This window comes from Crocodylus siamensis, chromosome 1, assembly GCF_052110815.1.
Source record: "Crocodylus siamensis isolate JL-2025a chromosome 1, ASM5211081v1, whole genome shotgun sequence".
In the NCBI taxonomy this organism is placed as follows: domain Eukaryota; kingdom Metazoa; phylum Chordata; order Crocodylia; family Crocodylidae; genus Crocodylus; species Crocodylus siamensis.
In genome coordinates this window covers 399,866,546-399,887,809 of record NC_143395.1, presented here as the reverse complement: position 1 = coordinate 399,887,809, position 21,264 = coordinate 399,866,546, and the positions used below count along the sequence as shown (strand labels likewise).

Here is a 21,264-nt window from a genome sequence, read left to right as displayed (position 1 = left end):
CTTGTGTGTGGAGAACTGAGATAGAGAAATCTCAGCAAGGTGCAAACAAAAACCCTGAAGAAACATCAAAGAACTGTCCAGTTATGTTGACCCCAGGACAAACAGTGAAGGTACAGAAAGATATAGGTAGCATAAAGTGTGGGTTGGGATGCGTGACTCCCCAGGCCTCAAGAGAGTCATGCGCACACTTTAGCACAGTGCTTAGAGAGCCTCTGAGGAATAATGGCACACACACAGGTGCTGCTACTTACCAATGAGGTGGGCTCCCAATAAGAAACACCCCTCCTCCCCTAGCATCAGTGTGAAGAATGGTTTGACTAGGTTGGGTCAGTGAGGAGAAATCATGAATCCTTCAGACTATAAAGAGAACACATCCTGTGGAAACGGCATGCTACACAGCAGAGAGCCTCTGGGTGCTGACAAGTTTCCTGGGTTCCTGTTAGTGCAGTACTGCTGTCCAGCATGGTCAATAAATCCATCGCTTGTCTTGAAAGAATAGGTACTGTGTGCTATTTAGGTGAAAATGAGTGATGAAGCAAGTATACAACAAGGGAGAGGGTCTAGAGTTAATAATAGCAATGCTACTTCTAATCCTCCCCCACATCCGTGCTGTCAGATGCAAACACACAAGCTACATTCACATCAGTCTGGGGGGATTGCCTAGCAGGTACCAAGGAGAGATATGGTTAAGGCACTGAACTGACACTCAGGTAAGCTGGGCTCACTTCTGAACTGCCTTTATGGCCACCTGAAAGTCACTCAGTTCCAGATCCAGATCAGTAGATTAGGTCCTTGCATGGGGCTTGGAATGAAGTTAAGTGCCAGCAACCACAAGCCCCATAAATGTCTAAATTCACTTTGTTCCTACACTTTGGTGCAAAAAGATACATAGGTGCCTGAACTTAGGCTTTTGAGAAGTAGCCCAAGTTCAGGGCTGCCAACCCAAGAACATGTTTTCACTGACAATTGTAAAGCTTTTTATTGATGCCCAGACTTTTTTACTGATATATGTTATACATAATGTAAACGTAACTCTTCTGCTAAGCCTTGCTCTACTGCCAGGCCCTAGTTTAAAGGGATGGGTTCAGATTTCAAGGTTTAACATCAAACATAGCAAAAAGTATAAAGTTTGGTTGTCAGTAAACAGTTTGCAGTAAATAAAAATATTCAGTTGGCAACCCTGCTTGACAGCACCTATGGTTTTACAGGGTGGGGGTGATTAACGGCTCCCTAATTACTGCCCATGTGGGACCTGGGCTGGTATCCATGGCGCTCCCAGCAGTGGGTGTGGGGCAGACAAGCTGGGGTGCCCAGGCAGTGGGGCCCGCTCTGGCAGCAGTGACAACACTAGCAGCAGCATCCAGAAGGAGCGGCCGCCCCCGGGACTGCTGAGAAGTGGAGTCTGGCCATCATGCCACTCCAGCCCTGCCCTGCAACCAGGGGTGGTGGGACCAGTGCAGGTGTCATGGCTGGGGCTGCCCCCTGCACCTAGGCTGGGTAGGGCTGAGCGACCTGCCACAGGCCATATTAAATCCCTTGGCAGGCTGTCACTGTTACGCAACAGGGGCAGGCTCCACTGAGGGGGAAAAAAAAAGTGGTGAGGGGTTTGATCTTTCTTGTTTTTCTTGCAGAGCCTGCCCACCTCTCTTATGGCTGGGGGGGGTGAGCTGCGGTTGCCCCTGAGCTGCGGGGGGGGCTCAGACCTTCCCTCCCCGGCAGTGGCACCCTCCAGGCAGCACCCGCTTGCTAGCAGCCCACCCGGGAGACCCTGGGGGGCACTGCTGCTGCAGAGGGAAGGTCTATGAGGAAAAACAAAAGAATCAGGCCCCTTGCTGCTTTTTCTTGGCAGAGCCTTCCTGCACGAGCTGCCACTGGGTTGTGCAGCCCCTGAGCTGTAGGGGAGTTGGGTACTTCCCTCCGTGGCAGCAGCACCCCCATGGTGCTAGCTGCATGGGTGCTGCCCCAGCTCGCAGGCAGCACCTGGCCCAGTCCAGTGGTGCATGGGGCACTGGAAGCCCAGGTGTGCTTGGAGAAGCTGGGGCGTGGCAGGCTTCCAGCGCCCTGTGCACTGTCCTGGCCTCCTGGGACTACCTGGGAATGGGCTGGTTTGCCCCTGGGGCAGTGCAGGAAGGCAGCAGGAGGACAGCTGGGTGAGCTGGTGGCCAGAGAAGGTGGCAGAGAAAGTGCACAGGATGCTGGAAGCCTGCCAAGCCCGAGCTTCTGCGAGCACGCCTGGGCTTCCAGTGCCCTGTGCACTGGCCCTGCCGCCTTCCTCGGACACCAGCACACCCAGATGCCCTCCTGCCACCTCCCCACACTGCCCTAGGGACAAGCCAGCCCATTCCCAGGGCAGCACGGAGAGGCGGCAGGAGCTGTTTGGCATGTACACATGTCAGATTTTTTTGTCCACAATGGGACAATTTGCCATGTCCAAACTAAAACACATCAGAGGTGGTTTAAGTTGCCACGCTCGAAAAAAAAAGTTGACAAAAAACCTGCACATGTACATGGTGATGCCATTATGCTAGTCAAATGGCGATTTCTCGTCACTTTTCATCAAGTGTACAAGCGCCCCATGAGAACAGAATGGACAGTGATGGAAGGGTTCTCAAATAAAGACTGTGAACTGTTGTTGGAAATGATGAATACATTAACACCAATGAAAATGGTATGCTGATGGCTGGAAAAATGGAGATAACTTCTTTTCTGAATAACGCTGGGCTATCTCTGCAGTTGTCTGAAGTAGGAAGGAAAATCTGGGCATCCTTTAGGTCCTGATCCAAACTCATTGAAATCAGAGGGAGCTATCTCATTACTTGTAATAGGTTTTGGATCAAGGCTGCATTCAGCAGTGGAATAAAATGTTAATTGGCTTGAACTATTTGTGTTTACTTTTCGATCATCTAGAGTTTGACTATAACCAGGATCAAGAGCAGTCTTGCAAACGTTGACACACACACTTTACTATATTGTGAGTAGCCTTATTCCTGGGAGTAAAGTGAAAGCAGGTGTGTGTAGGAGTTTGCAGGATGGGGACTTTAGTAACCTGGATCACCTAAACCAGTAGCTGTCAACCTTTTTTGTACCTGGACCCATTGGTAAACATCAATGGCCAGTGCCGCTGTCTCCAGCTCCCCAGTGTGGGGCAGGGAGGGTGTGTGGGGTAGGGGAGGCTGAGATTCTGCCAGTCTGCAAGGGAAAAGCTGAGGTTTCCCACGTTGTTGTCCTTTAACGGAAATTCCATTTTTAAAGTTGTCCACGACCTTTTCATATATTGCTGTGACCCAGAGCTGGAGAAACGCTGACCTAAATCAACTGCATGCTAAGTGACTGCAGCAGATCCTGCAGGGAAACCCATTCATGTTGTGTCCTTTGCTTCAGTCCTGAGAAGGCATGGGCCTGGGAGGTGCGCAGAAGGCCTGTCATGCACTGCTGGCACATTCATCCCCAAACTATTTTAACTTTTCTGTTTGGCAAATGCAGGGCTGCTCCAGAAGTGGAAATACACTGCGGTTGCAGGCAGGGGTTGAGCAGAGAGGAATTTTTTTTTTAAAGCGCCAACTTAGCCAGGTTTGAGCCCAAATGCTTTTATGCATTTAATATTCTAAGCAAGCCTAACAGGGTGGCGGGGGCAGAGCCCATGCAGTGCCCTCTGGCGTAAATATCTGCAGTGCGATCAGCCCTGGAGCCCCCCCAGTTGGGGGTCAGTCACCCAAGACTGCCCCTGCTGAGCTTTCCCTCTGCCCTCAGTTGTTCGGAGCCGGGTGTGAGCCCCCGGGGGCGCCTCCGACCTCCCGTCCAAGAGCTCAGCGGGTCGCGTCTGGGGCCCGGCTGCTTCTCTCGGGACCTCCCCTCCCCTCCCCTCGCGCGCCTGCTAGGACCTGGCAGGTGGCCCGGGGGTGGACGTGTGCGTGTGTGGACGTGTGCGTTTAGGCGTGTGTATTTGTGTGTGTGTGTGTGTGCACGCGTGCGTGTTCTTGTGTGTGCGTGTGCATGTGCGCGCGTGGGCGGCGGGCGATGCCAGGGCCCCGGGCCGGGCGGGAGCGGGCGGCGCTAGGGCCCGGGGGCGGCCGCGCGGACATTCCCCGCATTCCAGGCTGAATGGGCCGATTGTTGCGCGGGTCCCGCGCGCCCGCCCCGCCCGCCCGCCCCAGCCAGGAGCGCCCATGCGGGCGGCGGGCGCTGCCGGGCGCGAGCGGAGAGGTAACGCGCGCCCCGGGCAGGGCCGGGCAGGGCGGGCCGGGGCGGGGAGGCGAGGCGGAGGCTGGCGCGGGGGAAGCCCCCAGAACTCCTGGTGCCCTCACAAGCCCCGCGCCCGGCCTCCCTCTGCCCAGCGGCAGCAAGAGTCACCGCTCCCGGTCACTTGTAGACGAGGCTCGGAGGAGATCAGGGCTGGCAGGGAGGTCACTTCGGCCAGCAGGACCTGCCCCCGGTAGATCAGTCCAGCCGGGGCTTCACAACCTCCAAGGAGGGCGAGAGCTGGGGGATGCTCCCTGTTGCAAAGTGCTTCTAAAGTCTCCCAGGACCCGATTATTTCCCTGCGTTTTTGGTCTGACAAAAAAAAAAAAAAAAAGAATAGCAGCGGAACAGGTCAAGGATAATCGAGGAGTGACCAGAGGCTGGGAGGTATGTTTCCCGGCTGTGTTGAGGGGTTAATGTTTCCAGCATTTGAGGACAGTTTTCTTGATGCTTTAAACAGAGAGTGGTGCAACACTGCAGGGATCGTGTCCATCAAAACTTCAGGGCCCCCTTGGAGGGGTCTCCCCTAGCAATCGCAGCCTCTCCTTATTTGAAGGGTGGTAGCGCTCGGCTCCAAATTCATTAGAAACGTGCTGCGTCCGACAAGCGGTAGCGCATCTGTGTGAGAGGTGCCAACTGCTCCCTTTGAAACATTGTCATATCAGTAATGAAAGGGACATTAATAAGGACCCATCAGTTATTACCCTGCGGGGTGCACAGACGTGAGAGGGGGTGTGGGAGCATTCGCAAGGATGAGGAGGAAGGAGCTCTTAGGATATGTTTAGCACTAGATGAAGATAACGGTCTTTTTGGATGTTTGTGTCTAGCAGGTTAGTTGGAGTTTAGACGTTATCAACCAGCAGTAATGCCTGTGAAAGGCTTCAGAGAAGCAAAAAGGGATAAGTAAGGTATTTTCTTTTGGAGCCCATGGGGAAGGGTGGCTTTAATATTTAGGTTACAGGTTAGTAGAGGAGGGTGAGGCACAGGACAAATTGATTTGGCTTTAAAATGATGTCTCAATTCTAGTCCGTTTAAAATAAGTTTTAAATAAAATTTTAGATGCTAAACCCTGCCTAAGAGCCTTCTGCTAGTATTTGTGGCTTTACATTTCCCTGTTTAAAAAAAGAAAGGTTTTTTTATTTTCTCTTATTGCTGTATGAAAGACCCACACAAACAAGAGTAAAACTGATTGTTTTTACAGCAGAAACAGCGCAAATGACTGCACACAAAGTGCTGTCAAAGGCTCCACAGAGGAGGCACTGTTACTTGTATCTAATTTGTCAGTCAAGGCATTTATAAAGCCCACATCCCTCTATGTTCTGAGTGCATATACTGTAGTAACCTAATTTTACAATAGTAGATAAAAACAAAAAACAAGCTTGCAGAGCAGGAGTGATCTGAGGATCCCTTTATTTTTTTGCATGAAAATTTGAGGGGTCTGTATCTGACCTCTGTTGCAATTAACAAATTACAACTGTTTGTAAATACTGGAAGGATTTGTTACTTCAAAGGTGGCCTTGTCAGTACTTTAACAAAAGGTGTTTTGTGTGTCGATTGCTTCAAACAGTTAAAAAGTACATAACCCTCCAGCTGCAGTGAACTGCTCCGTGAAGCCCATTGCCCTGTACCGCGTGTGATGTCTGAGCATGTACTTTGCTGTGGTGTCACAGCTAATAATAATTTTATTGCTGCCATAGTCCAGTGCTGGCTTTACTAGTGCAGTCTGGTGGCTTGCATGTGGGACTGGGATTTGGGGGACTTTGATTCTAGTCCTTGCTTGGCTACTGCTGGCCTGGCTGGGCAACACTGCGTCATTTCCCTCTGCCCTGGGTTCCCCAGCTATAGAATGGGAATAGGATTGTGACATGAGTCTCTTCAATAAAGCAGCCAAGGCTTATAAAAAGCTTTGAGATCTTCAGACAAAAATTGACATAAAACCTAGATTTTTATATAGCATTTTTTTTCATCAGTAGATCGCTATAAACACCTTACAATCATTAGCTGATTATGCCTCGCAGTATGCGTGGAAATAGCTTTATATTGATCTCTTCGGTAAACTTGCCAAACTCACTAGGATGAAAGCTAGAGCTGCTATCTGGAGCAGAGCAGAGCAATCCTGCATACCATTTTAGGACAGGAGGTGAAGCACATTGACCTTGCTGTAACTGCAGAGGGAATGTAAATAGGCAGAAAAAATCACCAAAGTGACCAGAGAAATCCAGTGAATGTCAAATTGGCCAACAGGCATTGTAGAGGGGCTGACACAATGGGACTGTGACCCACCTTGGTCTCCTGGGCATGACTGTCATGCAAATAGCAACAAGGGGTCAGTCAGTGAGGTTTTTTGAAGGCAATTTAGTCCAGTGCATGAGACACTGGGCTCTGGCTCTGCTTCTAGCCCATGAGACAAAATTGGACAAGTTGTTTCATCTTTCTGTGCCTCAGGTTGCCCCTCCTGTGAGCTGAGCGTGGTGGTGCCCATCTCCTTCATCCATTGCTTCATCCAACTCCATCTGAATAAGCCTGAGTGAGGCATTATTATAGTTGTGTGGCCCAGTTTAGACTGTTTTATATCTGCTGCCTCAAAAGATATTAAGTAATAGAAATGCAAACCCCTGTTTGATGCTGTCAAGCAGCCAGACATCCTGGTTTTTTGCTGTGACTGTCAGTTTTAAAGGAGCTGTCCTGGTGTCCTGTGGAAATTTTAAAAATCAGGATTTTGTCCTTGTTCAAAATGTTTGTCCTGGGAAAATGTGCACACACAGGCAGTGCCAAACTAAGAAGGGCTGCAGGTTAAACCAGTTTTGCTTTGGAAGGGCCATTTCAAAGGGGCCATCCTGGGCAGGGTGCTGCATCAGAGGGGCTCACAGGCCACATTTGGCCTGCGGGCTACACACAGGAACTGTTCAGAACTGTACAGAATATAGTTGGCTCGGTGTTGGTGAGCTCTGCTGAAAGGCAGATCTGCTGGCACGTGCACAGCACTCAGCTGGTTACAGTACGCCTGACTTAGGCAGGCTTCCAACCTGGAAGTAGTGTGGCTGCCTCAGTGCAGTGTGGCACATGCCTGAATGCTGGCACCATATTGGGGTGACATTGTGTTGGTCTGGGCTGTCTTCATTCTGTGGCCCCATGGTACTTGCATGTGTGGCTGCAGGGTGGCCTACCTTCAACTGTAGGGGTGGACAGTGCCCCCACCCGGGTTATTCTGTAGCCTAGTGGTCGGGGAGCTCCTGGGAGAGCCAGATGTTGGGTTTGAGGTCCTCAGGCAGAGAAGGACATAGCATTCGGGTCTCTTGGTTCCTGGATGACTGTTTTAACCAAGTGGCTCTTGTATCAATGGGCGGGCGTTAAGGGGGCAAACAGCTACTGCCTACTCTGTTTTTGAATATATGCGGCTGTGGTGCTGTGTTGCCTGTGTATATCAGGCATGTTCAGAGTACACCGAGGGACTTCACCTCCTCCTTGCTTCATTTCTGGATGGAAATGGGCCTGAAGCTCCGAGCTGTTCAGACTGGTGCAGTTCTGCACACATGCAAAGACAGAGCTGCGGGCATCTGAAGAACTTTCAGGCCAAAGAAGTTTATAGCGTGGAGCTTAAAAACTGTATGGCATGTTTCTTTGCTCCCTTGCTGCAGTTTTAGGCTGCTGTTGCTTTACTGAGATCAGTGGATCTAGAAGTCTTGCATCTCAGTTATAGCTGAATTGGATCACTTTGGAGATGGGCTTGGTTAGGATTATCAGACACTTCAGATCTACCAAGTTGGGGTAATTTTAATTCTGTAAAGACGAAATGGTTGGTCCCAAAAGGAGAGTCTATAGAAAGCCCTGGTCAGATCCTTCAATCCTGAAAGGAATTTCACTTCTAGTAGCAACCAGCTTGAATTCAAACTGGCTGGTGCCCAGGTATATACCCACACACTTATTTGAATTTAGGGCTGACAGTGGCTGTCTCCTTAACCAGTTAGACAGCAGCTATGCCAGTTCTGAGGGGCTCTAGATAGCTTTCAGGTGTGTGGCTGATTTCATGTTGTCTGTAATCAGTGTGAGTGCAGGGGTAGTACTACAGAGATGGTGAGAGGCTGTGGGGTGAGGGCAGGGAGCCTACTGAATAACAAGATAATTGGAAGCGGGAAGACAGCTGTGCTGGCTAATGATCCCTGGATGGAGGAACTGATCTTCATGCTTGGGCTACAAAGAGAATGTGGTCAGTCTGGTTGAATACTGACTTACTGGTATGTGGAGTGTGTGTGGGAGGCAATAAGTGAAGAGAGAGGTTCAGTGAATGGAAGAGATCAAAGGAGTGTGGGGATGTGTGAATAGGGTGAGACTGGGGAGGAATGCGGGTGAGGTTCTGGGGGGGAACAGGAAGAAGAAAACTTCCTTTTCTTTTTTCTTCCTACTTCCTGTAGGGAGGGAGAGGTAGAAAAAGGAGTAGAAAGTTGGAGAAGTGGGACCCGAAATTAGCTGCGGCCTGTGAGGAAGAGGGGAAGAGATGCCAAATGCACAGAAGTTGGTGAGCAAGTATCCCAGACAGGAGAAGGGTAGAGCACAAAGTGAGTTGGGGAAGAATGAAGGCTTGTGCAGGGTGATTTTATAGTCTGAGGATCTGGGATTGCATTTTTGATACAGAAAACAGAATGACAAGAGGTGGGGGGCCGGGTGAGGGAGAGGGGGATAAGATGACAGGCCATACTTCAGGGGTGGGCAAAATATGGCCCACGGGCCGAGGCCATTCCATCTGGCCTGCAGGGCCCCTAAAAATTTAGAAAATTAATATTTATCTGCCCTTGGTTCCTGTCAAAAATGACAGGAACCAAGGGCAGTAGGACCCAGGGGAAGACCAGCAGGCTCCCACAACAGCAGGACCTGCCCAGCTCTGCCCACCCAAGCTGCCCCCGCTGGAACCACAGGGAAGAGGGAAGAGTGGGGAGGGCAGGGGAGGATCCCAGGCAGGGAAGAAGCCCAGAGAAAAGCTGGGGGGGAAGAGGGGGAAGCTGCCCCTCCCCAGCCCCATGGCCGTGCTGCAGCCGCTCGCAGCCCACATGGGGTTGCAAGTGGCGGCAGCAGGGAGCACCTGCCATGGTGCGGGTGCGGGGCCGCCTTTACCCCACGCTCAACATCAGCTTGTAACCTGGACCCACTGCCAGCCTGGGCCCTGCACTGGCTCTGAGCTCGCCCGTCGAGGTTGTGCATAGCAACAGCAGCTGTGGCCCCCTCCCCCCCCCCCCCCGCTTGCCACGCCAGGCAGTGTTTGCCACTGTCGCCTTTGTGCTGCCCAGCGCGTGAGCTCCAGGCAGGCAGCAGCAGCCAAAACTGCCTGGCGTGACAAGCAGGGGGTACTGCAGCTGCTGCCGCCGTGTGCAGCCCCGACAGGTGAGTCCAGAGCCAGCATGGGGCCCAGGCTGCCAGCGGGGCCAGGCTACAAGCTGGTGCCGAGTGTGGAGGGGAAAAGTGGCCGGCGCCCCGCACTGCAGCCACTTGCAGCCTGTGTGGGGCTGCCTGTGCCTGTTCCAGACAGCCCCGCATGAGCTGCAAGCACATGCAGCAGGGAGTACCGTCCATAGGGTGGACAAGGGGCTGCTTTTCCAGCACCAGCTACTTCCCTGCTGGCAAGCAGGGGGTTGGGGCTGTGCTCTGCCCTCCACCTGTACTGTGGAGCTGGAGGGCACTGGGAGTGGTGCGAAAGTCAGCAGGGGCACGGAGCCCGCGCCAGTGTCCTGGGGCGAGTGCCAGCGGGGCCCTGAGCAGGGTGTCAGGAGCGTGGTCCCAGCTGGCAGGGGCTCTATGAAGCCAGGCCAGCTCCCCCCTCTCCCTGCTGGTGCAGCCCAGCCTGGCTCCAGAGACCAGCCGGTGCTCTGCTCTGGGCCCCACTGGTGTTGACCCTGGGACATCGGTCCCAAAACATTGGGACACTGGTCCCAAGATGGTGACCAGGGGCCGGGGCACCTGTCAGGGGGCGGCACTACCCATGTGGCCCTTGACACCCTGCCACAACTGGGTAACCAGCCCTCCGCCCAAAATAATTGCCATACTTTAACAGAGGGGCTTACTGGTTCCAGTACGGTCACTTGAACTTTATGGAATGAATGCTTTAACATGGGCTGGCTGGTGGAGGGGGTCACCCCTGTCATTCACATGCAACAGCTATAAGGTAAGAACTGGGGCAGTGGCTGGACTGGCAGCTGACATGGGTGTGAAGGAGCTGAATAGTGGAGTGGGGAAAAAGGGGTAAGATGCTGCTTAAGCTGCAGATCAGCTTGTGTGCCAGGTGGAGCTGTGATGCATGAGGCAAGATGTTGATTGTGAGCAGGTATGCCCCACCTGTGCTCGACCTCACTGTCCCTACTGTCACCGTGTCATCCAATGAGAACCAGGATGCAGTTGCCTGACTCCACTTTAGTTGTGCTTTACTCTGTCCCTAGGTCCCCTTAGCACCTCAGAAGGAGTAAGGCATCATTCCAGGGAGGGAGGCAGTAGTGTAGCAGGGGGCAGTAGTATAACAAGGGGGTGCCAGAATAGCACGTGCTGCCGCAATTAGCCCAACCCTTGCTGCTGCCCAGGGCACGGACCCTGTGCATTATGTTTCTGGTTGGGGGACCAGAACTCAGCCAGCAGCAGACAATGAATGGAGTGGGGAGGGCTTTTCAGTGCTTTACTGCTGCGGTGTCTGAGCATCAACAAACTTCAGATGCCTCCCAGCCTAGTTTTGCTGTGTGAAGTGCTTCCAGACATGTTTTGTTGTCTCAAAGCCATCCCTAATAGAATTGACTCTGTTTCTGTATTTAAAAAGGATGTGTTTATTGCCCAGCTGCCTACCTGGCAAACACAGCCTGATCTCTGAAGCCTTTGAATCTCATTCCTCTTCAGTAACAGCACATCGAAGGCAGCCTTTATTTAAACCACTGTATAACCACATTGTCTTCAGTTATAGTTTAGAGTGAATACATGTATCTGAGGTTTGAAGTGACATAACCGAGGGCAGAAAAATAATAACCAGAGGTGAGAAATGGGAGGAAAAGAGCACTGGGTGATTCTCAGACCACAGGTGGTGCTTGCAGGGCTGGCAGGCAGCGAAAGGTATATTTGAATTTATGTACAGGGCACTCAGTAAACAAAGCCTGGTGCCGTATACTCTGTATAGCCACTTTTCAGAGCAGAACTGCTCTTTACAGACCAGATTTGATGAAATGTTCCTCCTGCTTCAGGTGGGAATAGTTTGTACTTTGCAGCCCTCACATACTTGGAGCCTGGAGGGACATGGCTGAATCCATGTACTTTCAAGACAGGCTATCTGCTAATATAGTAGTCCCAGTGGAAACTTCAATGCTTAGGAATATTTTGTGGATTTGGGAAAATCCCAGGGGGGGTTTCCCTTCATAAAACAATTTATTTGTGGCAGCTGTGTGACAGATGTAATCTGGTTCCCATTTGTTTCCTGAATTTTAACATTACAACAGCGTTTATTCTGTTTGGAGCCATGGACCTAAACCTAAGTGTTATCATCTTAATCACCTTTCTCCATGAGAAAAACCATAGAAAAATCATTAGGCTTCATCTTTTGACATTTGTGAAGAGCAAACCAGCAGTTACCTCTTTGTGACTTCTTATGACAGCATCAAAAGCTATTTTCAACTTCCTAGGTGTAAATCAGGAATAAGACGTAGAAGTCAGTGAAGTAATTCCAGTTTTATACCAACATTGGTGAGAGAAGAATTTTATCCCTCTCAACAAAGGACAATTGATTAATCTAAAATGGTAGCAGATATGGCACTGTGTAGCAACCTGGATGTTGTACACTTCCTTTTCAATTAGTATGTCTGTGCCAAGCCAGTCCATAAGTATGTTATAGCTGCAGTGCAAGGCAGTTGATGTACTCTTTCAGCACCAACATTTTGAAATACCTAGCACTGTCTTATTAGCTGGGTCATATCTGGTAACTGACTCTCTGCAGTGCGTTGAGGGGCAGGAGCAGGGAGGGTAGTTTGCTCTTTTGACCTTTTCTATGATGCAACAATTTAGGAAAACACGGTTGGGATAATCTGCCATGAAACAGTCCTTTACATTTTTGGTTATGGCTGTCTTCTACCATAAATATAAATATGCTTCAGATGAAGGTAGTTGCAGGGATTAGGCTCTTTTGCATGGACTTAAGTTAGAGAACAACTAGGCCGAACATTTTGAGACAAATACTGTTCTCATTGAAGTCAGTAGCAAAGCTCTCTCTGATTTCACTGACTTCACCCTTCCATGTATATTGGACAAGCAGCATGAGGCTCCTTGGTCCAGCAACACAAGCTTAGTTCTGTGGTTATGTTTAAGACTTAGTCTTGTTTAAGCAGTTGAGAAGGGCAGATCTGGAAGCCTCTGTCCGAGTTATGCCCGTGCAGTGGGGTCCATGGTCAGTAGTGCAGACCTGGGCTGATTTCTGCTTACTTCCCACTACTCTGTAGATCACAGCAATGTTGCAAGTGGCAGAGAACTTGGTGTCAGCATCTGTAATCAAAGAGCAGCTCCTGGAGGTGATGCAGTTAAAGTATTCCCGTTTCTGTAGCAAACGTCACACAAGGGTGGTATCACATCCAGCTACCTCTGACTCCCCAGCAAAATTGATCAGGTACCTGTTTATAGCTGATGATAGTCTCTGGAACGAATCTAGAGCAGAGCTCAAAGCCATGCCTCTGCAGCTATAGTAGGACACTGTAAGCATCCTTCCCCAGTGCCTGTAGTAGTTAGGTAATTTTAAGTCAAATCTTTATCACTTGTAAAAGTAACCCTAAAATTATTGTTGTCTGGCCTTTGCCCTGGTGTACCTGGTTATTACTTTGACCCAGTCATTTTACTGAGACCAGGAAATAAAAACAGTTATCTTACTAGCACTTCTGTATAACTGTTTTTAAAAGCAGTGTGTCAAGAGTGACAGCATAAATTCCACGCTATGCCTTGTAAATGAAGAGTGTATAATACTTTCATATATTTTTCTGGTGGGAACGGGGCTAATTTTTTTTTCTCTCTAATCTGCCATTTGGGGGAAGGGAGAGAAATTCAGAGGCACTGCTTAGTGTAGTTCCATCACTGTAACAACCGGTAAAATTGATAATGCAAGTGATCATGGATCCCTCAGCCAGCCTCTGATCTATTGATGCTATAAACCAGGCCTGCAGGCTGGAAGTCTCTCACCCAGTTGGGGGTGTAGCCCTGGCATTCAAGGCCTTTTGACTTTCCTGGCCGTGGCCATTGTTGGGGAGTTTGGCTCGCTACTGCTGTCGCCTTTGGTCTCACTGCCACGCCTGGTGGATCCCTGCTCCCAGACCCCTCACCACTTCCAGACCTGCCGCTGCACTTTGCCTCTGGCTAGATGTGACCCATGAGGAGCCCAGCCCCACAGTCTGGATGTAGCCTAGGATCCCAGGGGAGTTTGACGCCCCTGCTACAAACTGTAGAAAGTGTCTAGTAATCTGAGGTGAACCATTAAGTCAAAATGTGGAAGCTTAACTATACTTTAAAGCCTGTGCATACCTTGTTCTGCTCTCATTCTGACTTCGTCCCAGCATAATTTAATGCCCACAAGTTTGTTGGAGTATTTCAGAGAGAACAGCTATTTAATGTCAAGGATGATGTTGGCCTAGAAAGAGGGGTATGTTGCAGCTGTGAGTAAACAGAAGCTGGAGCTTAAAGGGTAGTTTGTAACCCTCAAAGGACTGAGAGTCTGAAAGAGACCTTCTACCCCCTAAAAAAGGGACAGGAGCAGAAAACCTTTCTTATTTCATAGTGGAGTTTGATTCATTTGGGGAAAAGATTCTGTGTTTTGATTATCTGATGTAGCAGGGACCCATTATATATAGCTGATTCACCTATCGTTTTTGATATACTGGTGCAATCAGGTAGTTAAATGGTCAAGTGATATTAATTGTACCAGTCACTTTCTAAGACTGAAAAATGCATTCACTTCTAAAGGGAATCACTATGGTAAAATAAATCAGAACTTGAACTCCAGTTTTGCAGAAGTCTGCCCGATAAATTGCAGCAGTTTGATAGGTTTAATTTAATTTCAGAAGTATTTTCCCTGCTTTCACACCCTGCATACTGAATTTTATTCTGAGGAAAAATGTCTCTTGTGGCCTCAAGATCAGAATTTACATGGTAATGAAAATGCTGGCGGACCTCTAAATTGTAATGATAAACTGTGGCTGCTATATCAGAAGTGACACCTTGAACTGCAAGCTCCATTTCATCCTCTATATTTCAGTCTTTCCGGGAGAGTTTTCTGCCTTTCCATTCTCCAGGCTGTAAAATTCTTAACCTTTTGTGTCGAAGCTATAAGCCTGATATCGGGCATTATGATTATAACACTAGCAGTTCATGTTGCTGGTGATCGAAGTGGTAGCTTAAAAAATAAGTTAGTTCCAATAAAACCTTATTATAAATTCAAGCTGTTTCAGTAGCGTGGAGCCAACTGTGCCTTAAAGAGATAAAATTCATAGCTAATAATATAGAGGATTCTAAAGTGTATGTAAGCATCTTCCCCTCACCCCCAGAGCCTATAAATCATAATGCAGCCTCGTTAAGGTCCTATGTTTCATCATCTGCCAAGGCTAGAAACAAAAAGTGCTGTATCTCTTCTTGGACAGGCTGAATCCTGACTCTCCAACTGGATGAACCTATTCCACGCTGCCTTGCTCCTTCTGGAGGCACTTATGTTCCAGAAAAATGATGCAAAATAAGTGTACTTTGGATCTGACTAATGTTATGCACACTGTTCGCTCGTTAGTGACTACACAAAGTGCACAGCAGTGGAGAAACAGGTCCCTATTTTCTTGTTTGCATGGGTCCTCATGTAGCATTGTCATCCTGTTGCTGGTCAGGGAACAGGAAGTAGTAACCAGCTGAAGCTCAGCAGAGATGAGAGAGCACAGAGCAGACAAAATGCAAGATAAAAGCAAAGCATCACAATAATATCATCATGTAAGTGGTCTAATAGGTATAACTATTCTAAAACACATGCACACACTTTCCATAATTAGAGCATGAAATCTGTAGGAACCTATCAACGGATCTCTTAGACCAGCATTTCTCAACCTGTAGGTCGTGACCCAAAAGTGGGTTGCAAAAATATTTAAAAGGGTCATGAGCTGCAGCAAGGCAGAGAGCCTGTGGGAAGGGGCAGAGAAGACCTGTGTGGCCGGGCTGGCAGCACCTGGGCCGGTGTCCATGCTCATGGGGGCAGGGCAGCCGGGAAATGCTGCTTAGTGGGTAGGAGGGGCCATGACCAGACTGGCTGGCGTTGTGCAGCAGCCCCAGCCCAGGGCAGGATGGGTGTCACAGGAGTCTCCTTCTCCTCTCTCCAGCCTGTGCTGGGGCTGGACTCCTCCGCTGCCACCCGCGTGAGCTGGAGCTGCCACATCACTGCTGTATCCACCACCTGAGTGGGATGGGAGCAGCTGGGGGGCAGGGGTGTGGGTCAGGTGTGAGGGACACCAGCATGGCCTGGGGTGGCAGAGGACTGGGGGGTCAGGCACAGAAGGACCAAGGGGGGGGTATGGGTTGGGACAGGCCATGGAACTTTGCAAATGAGCCCTGATAGGAAAAAGGTTGAGAACCACTGTCCTAGATGGTCAGATTTAGTTGAAGCCCTGTCAGTAATCGTGTGTTTGTTTGTTTTTTTTAATTAGATCTGTTTGAAAAACCCCCCCTGCACTTCCCCCTCCCCCAGAAATATTTATATGAAAATGGAAAAAAACCCATTTTTTCAGCTGTGTAAAATTGTACATTTTCCCATATATATTTAAATAATACAAGCATTTAATTTAGAAATGCTGCTGGGATGTCCCAAGCTCCCATTCTCTATAACCTGGGCTCCCACATTGGATTGTATCTTATATGATGCATCTCTTATTGCGGGGAGGCCATAGGCACATCATTGGAGACCATTGGGTCTCCCAGGTACACCAAGGTATTTAGCATTCTAACTCCTGTTGTCTTCAATAGAAGTGGGAACCAAAAGACCTTTGAGGTCTGGGCTATAGGATTGCAAGGAGTTTGTTTACTGAGTGGAACATGGTGATTGAACTAGGTTCTCTATGGGCTAGGGACAGAAATTACACATAAACTGGGCAGAAGTGGTCGGAAACCGGTTCAAATCTGAAACACAATAGAAGTTCATTGCATATAAACTGCCCTGAAAATTGCTGAAACCGGTTTAAGATAAACCTGTGTGGATGTAGTATCAGACAGCTGATTTAGGTTAAATCAGTTGATGAACTTCTGTCCCAGATCCTCTCCAGATTCAAGTTAACTCACAGTCCCCCAGCATCCCAGGATGCTTTGCACCTCCCTTACACCCCCCTCTCCACTTGCACAGTGGGCAGGCTAGCCTTGGACCAAGCTGTCTGTTCCAGTCGAGCAGGGAGATGTACTATAATGGCCCCCCAGCTTCTGGCCTGGGCCACTGCAGGCATGTGGCTGCATTTCTGGAATCAAAAGTAAATATCTGTTAAGTTGCTTATCGGTTCAATCTACATAATGTAGATTAACCTGCGAAGATTGAATTGATTCAGCCTTGGGCTTTTTGACTGTCTATACATGCCCCTAAGGCCCAGGTGAATGTGTATAAACCATGAAGTTGCCTTTCCTTTCATGAGCTAAATGTGATTGCTACAGTCGAATCTTGGCTGGCAGGGGAGGATGAGACTAAACCTTTTAAACATGATTAGGAAGCATTAATAGACTGAGAACTTTATTTAAAATATCACCTGTTGTTTTCCTTGTGAATCAGTTGCTTGGTGCCTTAACTAGATTTCTATTCTTCGAAGAGGTTTTTCTATTGTAGTGTTTCTCAGCCTTGTAGATTCAAGGCACCCTGGTTAGACTCAAGAGTCTTCCCCCCCCCCCCCCAAAAAAAAAAAAAAAGCCAGGTCTTGGCTTTCACTAGTTTTTCCATGACTGGAAAAAATAACACAGCAATTCTGTTGCAAAGACCTAAGAAAGACCATAACAGGTTCCAGAATGTTTTTAACACTATGGATTCCTATTTGAAATCTCTAGGTTTATATGGTGAATCAGATGTAGGTGTTTGCACAGTGCTAATACTGAACTGCCCCCCAAGACCCCCTTAAAAGATTGTAATGGTACCCCAGGGTGCCACAACACCCTGCTTGAGAATCACTCTTCTGTTGTAATAAAAATAATGCTAGCAATGATAGTTCAGTTCTGTCTGGTCCTGGCAGTGCTTGCTAGCAGGCATGGAAAAAAGGTTGTGCATGCTCTTTGTATTTATAAGGAGCCCTTCAGGACATATAAACTCACTGATGTGAAATCAAACGCTGTGCATGGTGGGGGGCTTGATGGTGCTTGCTTCCCTTTTGTTTCAGTGCAATTGCTTTATATTCCTCCTTAAACCTAGCTGGTGTGAGCATGAGCAGTATCTAACAATCAAAGTAGTATCTTGAAAGTGGCACCGCCAAGTCTAGGAACATTTCAGCTTGAAAGTCCTTGGGAAAAAGACAAAACAAGATGCTAAGGGTGAGATCATTTCAAATATGTTGCAATTCTGGTGCAAACAATTATGCTATGCCTGAATGCTGTACATTGAGATCTTAGCAGCTTTCTATAATTAACGTTGCAACTTATGGCTTTAGCAGGGTACTGCCAACTTTAAAAGATTACATTCTGTCTGGAAGAGTTTCACCTACTGCTGTTGCAGGTAGCACCTAAGAAGATTGAAATGGTAATGAGATTAGGTAAGAATATATTCTCTCCTGCATTTGTCCAGACTCACAGCAACAGTAGGATACAAGAACCAGACAACATCTGCAAGAATTTGTCCAGGTTGATGTGATCATATGGAACCTCTGAAAATCTCACACGGGCAGATAAAGCAATCTTCCAGTGACATAGACTGGTTAGTCCATTTAGCAGCCTGAATTGTGAAGGGCACGAAGGAGACATCTGTACCTGCCACACCTACGCTTTGGCCTAGGCCCTGCGCTAGGAGAATCTAGCTTGTGCTGTTAGTTTGCTTTATGCTTTGTGGCTTGGACACCACATTGGTCCTAGCAAGTTTCATTGCTTTCCTGGAAGAGCAAGTTTCCATTGCTGTTTGCATGCATTTTTCATGCGACCACAGGAGAGAGGAAAATGCTTTAAAATAGAATAGTATGTGTAATGATCCTCCTCTAACTGGCTGTGGGACAGGTAGAGAACCTGGAACTACTTTAAATCATTTGTTGTTCTCTGTACTGCTTTCAGAGCTTTCTTATAAACCACAGAAGAGTTTGCAGGCATGTTCAAAATCTCTTTCTTTCTTTTTTTATTTTCAAAAGATTACTTTGAATGTGATTTCAGAAGCCTTAGGACTTTTGGATCAATGCAATAAATTTAGACAAGCATATTTCAATAGGAATATTTCCTTTTGATCTGTACTCTGACTTTCTATTGAACATTCTGCTTTCATTCCACACTGGGAGCTCTGAATATCAGAGGAAGTGCCATATGTGCAACTAATGCAGAGTATGGCACAGAAATCCAAATGTGTCATAAGAGATTAAGATATAGAGAAGGTAGTAAGAGGTGTATAAGTGAATAGATCACTTAGGTTTATAATTACTCACATGAAATGTGTCTCTAAATGGTAGCAAATTGAAACTAATATCTGTCTGTCTGTCTTTGCAAGATAACTATTTTTCATGGCTTAAAGAAGATCTATTACTTATCACCCTGTGTGTTTGTGTGTACAACACAGGCATGCACACAATTTTAGTTTTTCCAAATACATTTCATGTTGTTTGGCTCTAATTCTGCTTCAGATCTGGATGGGTTAGAATCTGCTGTAACCTGTCCATTGTGCTATGGGGCAGGCCCTTAGGAGTGAGAGATTTATAGCATTCTTTAAATTAGCAACATTTCCGTAAAACTTTGGCAGCAACGTGTGCATGTGTGTGGAATTAGGAACAGTATTCTGGGAAGAGTATTCTGTTCCCTGTGACTCGTGTGGTACTCAACACCTATGTATTTATCCCTGGGGAATTGCTCTGAGCTGAAATTTCTAATACAAGGACTTGAAAACAAAATGGAAAATGTCATCAGGCCACTGTATAAATCAGGCCACTTCTCCCTGTAGTTCTGGTCCCCGCCACCTTTGAAAGGATATGGTAGAACTAAGCAAGGTACAGAGAAGGGCAGCAAGGATGTTTAGGGGCATGGAGAGGATTCTGTCCTAGGAGGGATGAAATAGGATGGGACTTGTCAGCTAGGGAAAAGATGACTTCAGGGGATCGTATGATACAGAGAAAGCAACTGGAGGTGTCTCACAATACTAAAACAAGGGCACACACAATGAAACTATTGGGAAACAAGTTTAAAACAAAAGGAAGGGTTTTTTTTCACACAATGTGTAATTAAGTAATAGAAATCTGACATGAGGTTGCAAAAGCTGATGGTTTAACTGGCTTCAAAAGAGAACTGGACAAATTCATGCATGATAGGCCCATTGGTGAGTATTAGAGGCATACAACCTTCAAATAAGAGCTTCCAGGACCTCTGAATGCTAGAAGCTGTAAGGAAAGAGGGGCAGGGAACAGGTCAGTCTGGATAGGACCTGCATAATACTCTTCCCTTTAGCATGGGGCACTCTCAGCCACTGTGAGATCCTGGATACATGGCCTGGCCTCATATAACATTCTTTGGCCAGATCGCTCGCTTCAAAAGTTTCACTTTTTCTCTCTTTAATGTGAGGTTCCCTGTTGGTTTTTAATAACCCATTTTCCCCAACCACTTGACATTCCTTCCACACCTTCTTGGGGAAGAAACCTGCTTCCTGGGGGTGCCATCATGGTTTCAAGAAATCTGCCTCTCTGTTGTGTTCGTAGGAATGTTTCGGTTTTTTGATCTTTCCCAGACCCTAGACATAACTCACATCAAACACAGGACATGTCTGCGCACTTCTCTTCTGCCTCTGGGTTCTGACAGGTAAATTACTCACCTAGATAAGTCTTAAAAGATGAGTCACTGCAATTTAGTGGTGTTACAGAGTAGTGTGATCCTATAAAGCATGAAAAAGATACTTGCAAATAAAGTGGGAGCAAGAAATATCCTCTTGAGACTATCAGTAATATTGAAATTGCACGGGGAGCAAAATAAAGATCTAGTTGTGCTCCCAGTGACTGCAATAAAAGCTGGATCAGGCTGCCAAGCCCTAGAATCCACTTCAATCGCAAGGGATTGGATTTGAGGCAGCAATCACTGGATTAACATCAATGTAAAAGGAAGAACCCCATAGCCATTGATGCAACTAAATTAAATTCTAGTTTAGCAGTTTTAGTGACTGGAACAATAAATGTGTGCACTACTGCATATGTTGACATTGTTTCAGTGAATAGCAAGACTAAGTGATGGTGGTAAATGTTGATCTTGGCTTTGGTGCAGGCAACATTGACTTCTCAGATCAATACGTTGTGATGTTCCCCTTAGCTGGGTGCATGCAAACTCATAAATGTGTGCATGCATGAGTCACTGTGCCCACTTCTGAAAGGCTCTCCTGGTAGTCCTAGTAGAAGGTAGCAGTTGTTAACCAAGACATAGCAGGAACACACAGCAGCTCGGAAGAATTAAGGACTTAAGGAAGAATATTCTTTACTGTTGAAGCTTTAGTGGACTTTTAGGTAGGCTGAATAGACTTTCTTAAATTAGAATTCAACCTGGACATCACAGTCTGTTTTATCCTTGTCAAAAGTGCCAAGGGATAGTTAATGACTGTCAAATGGCCAGGGCCAAAAGATGATGCTGTCACCAGAATAATGCCTCTTGGTCTCCTACACACCTTAGTTACCTACTGATTCAAACAGGAGTATCACTTGCTGAATCACCAGAGTCCAGTCCCTGAAACCCCAGCGAGGTTTCTTGTCTGAGCTTTGACGAGGTTAGTCTGCTTGGTGCCTGTGTTCTGAAATGGTGACAGCTGGAGGACATGTAATGGCTTTGCATGGTTTAAGTAGTCATTGGTTAAAACTCACAAACAGTATTGGAACT

General features: G+C 47.7%; 1 protein-coding gene across 9 annotated transcripts in view; it reads left to right on the top strand.

The window, feature by feature from the left end:
- AMOTL1 (angiomotin like 1) overlaps positions 1-21,264 on the top strand; it is a 165,460-nt gene that overhangs the window by 29,840 nt on the left and 114,356 nt on the right. For 2 of the 9 annotated variants that reach the window (XM_090030479.1, XM_090030475.1), the window contains exon 1: positions 4,214-4,626. The exons of 5 other annotated variants lie outside the window; for them this stretch is intronic. Coding sequence is in view for 2 of the 4 variants with exons in the window: in XM_090030468.1 (XP_089886594.1) it covers positions 4,167-4,203 (37 nt within the window). In the remaining 2 variants the exon portion in view is untranslated. 2 more of the 9 variants (XM_090030468.1, XM_090030446.1) reach the window with 2 other exon arrangements.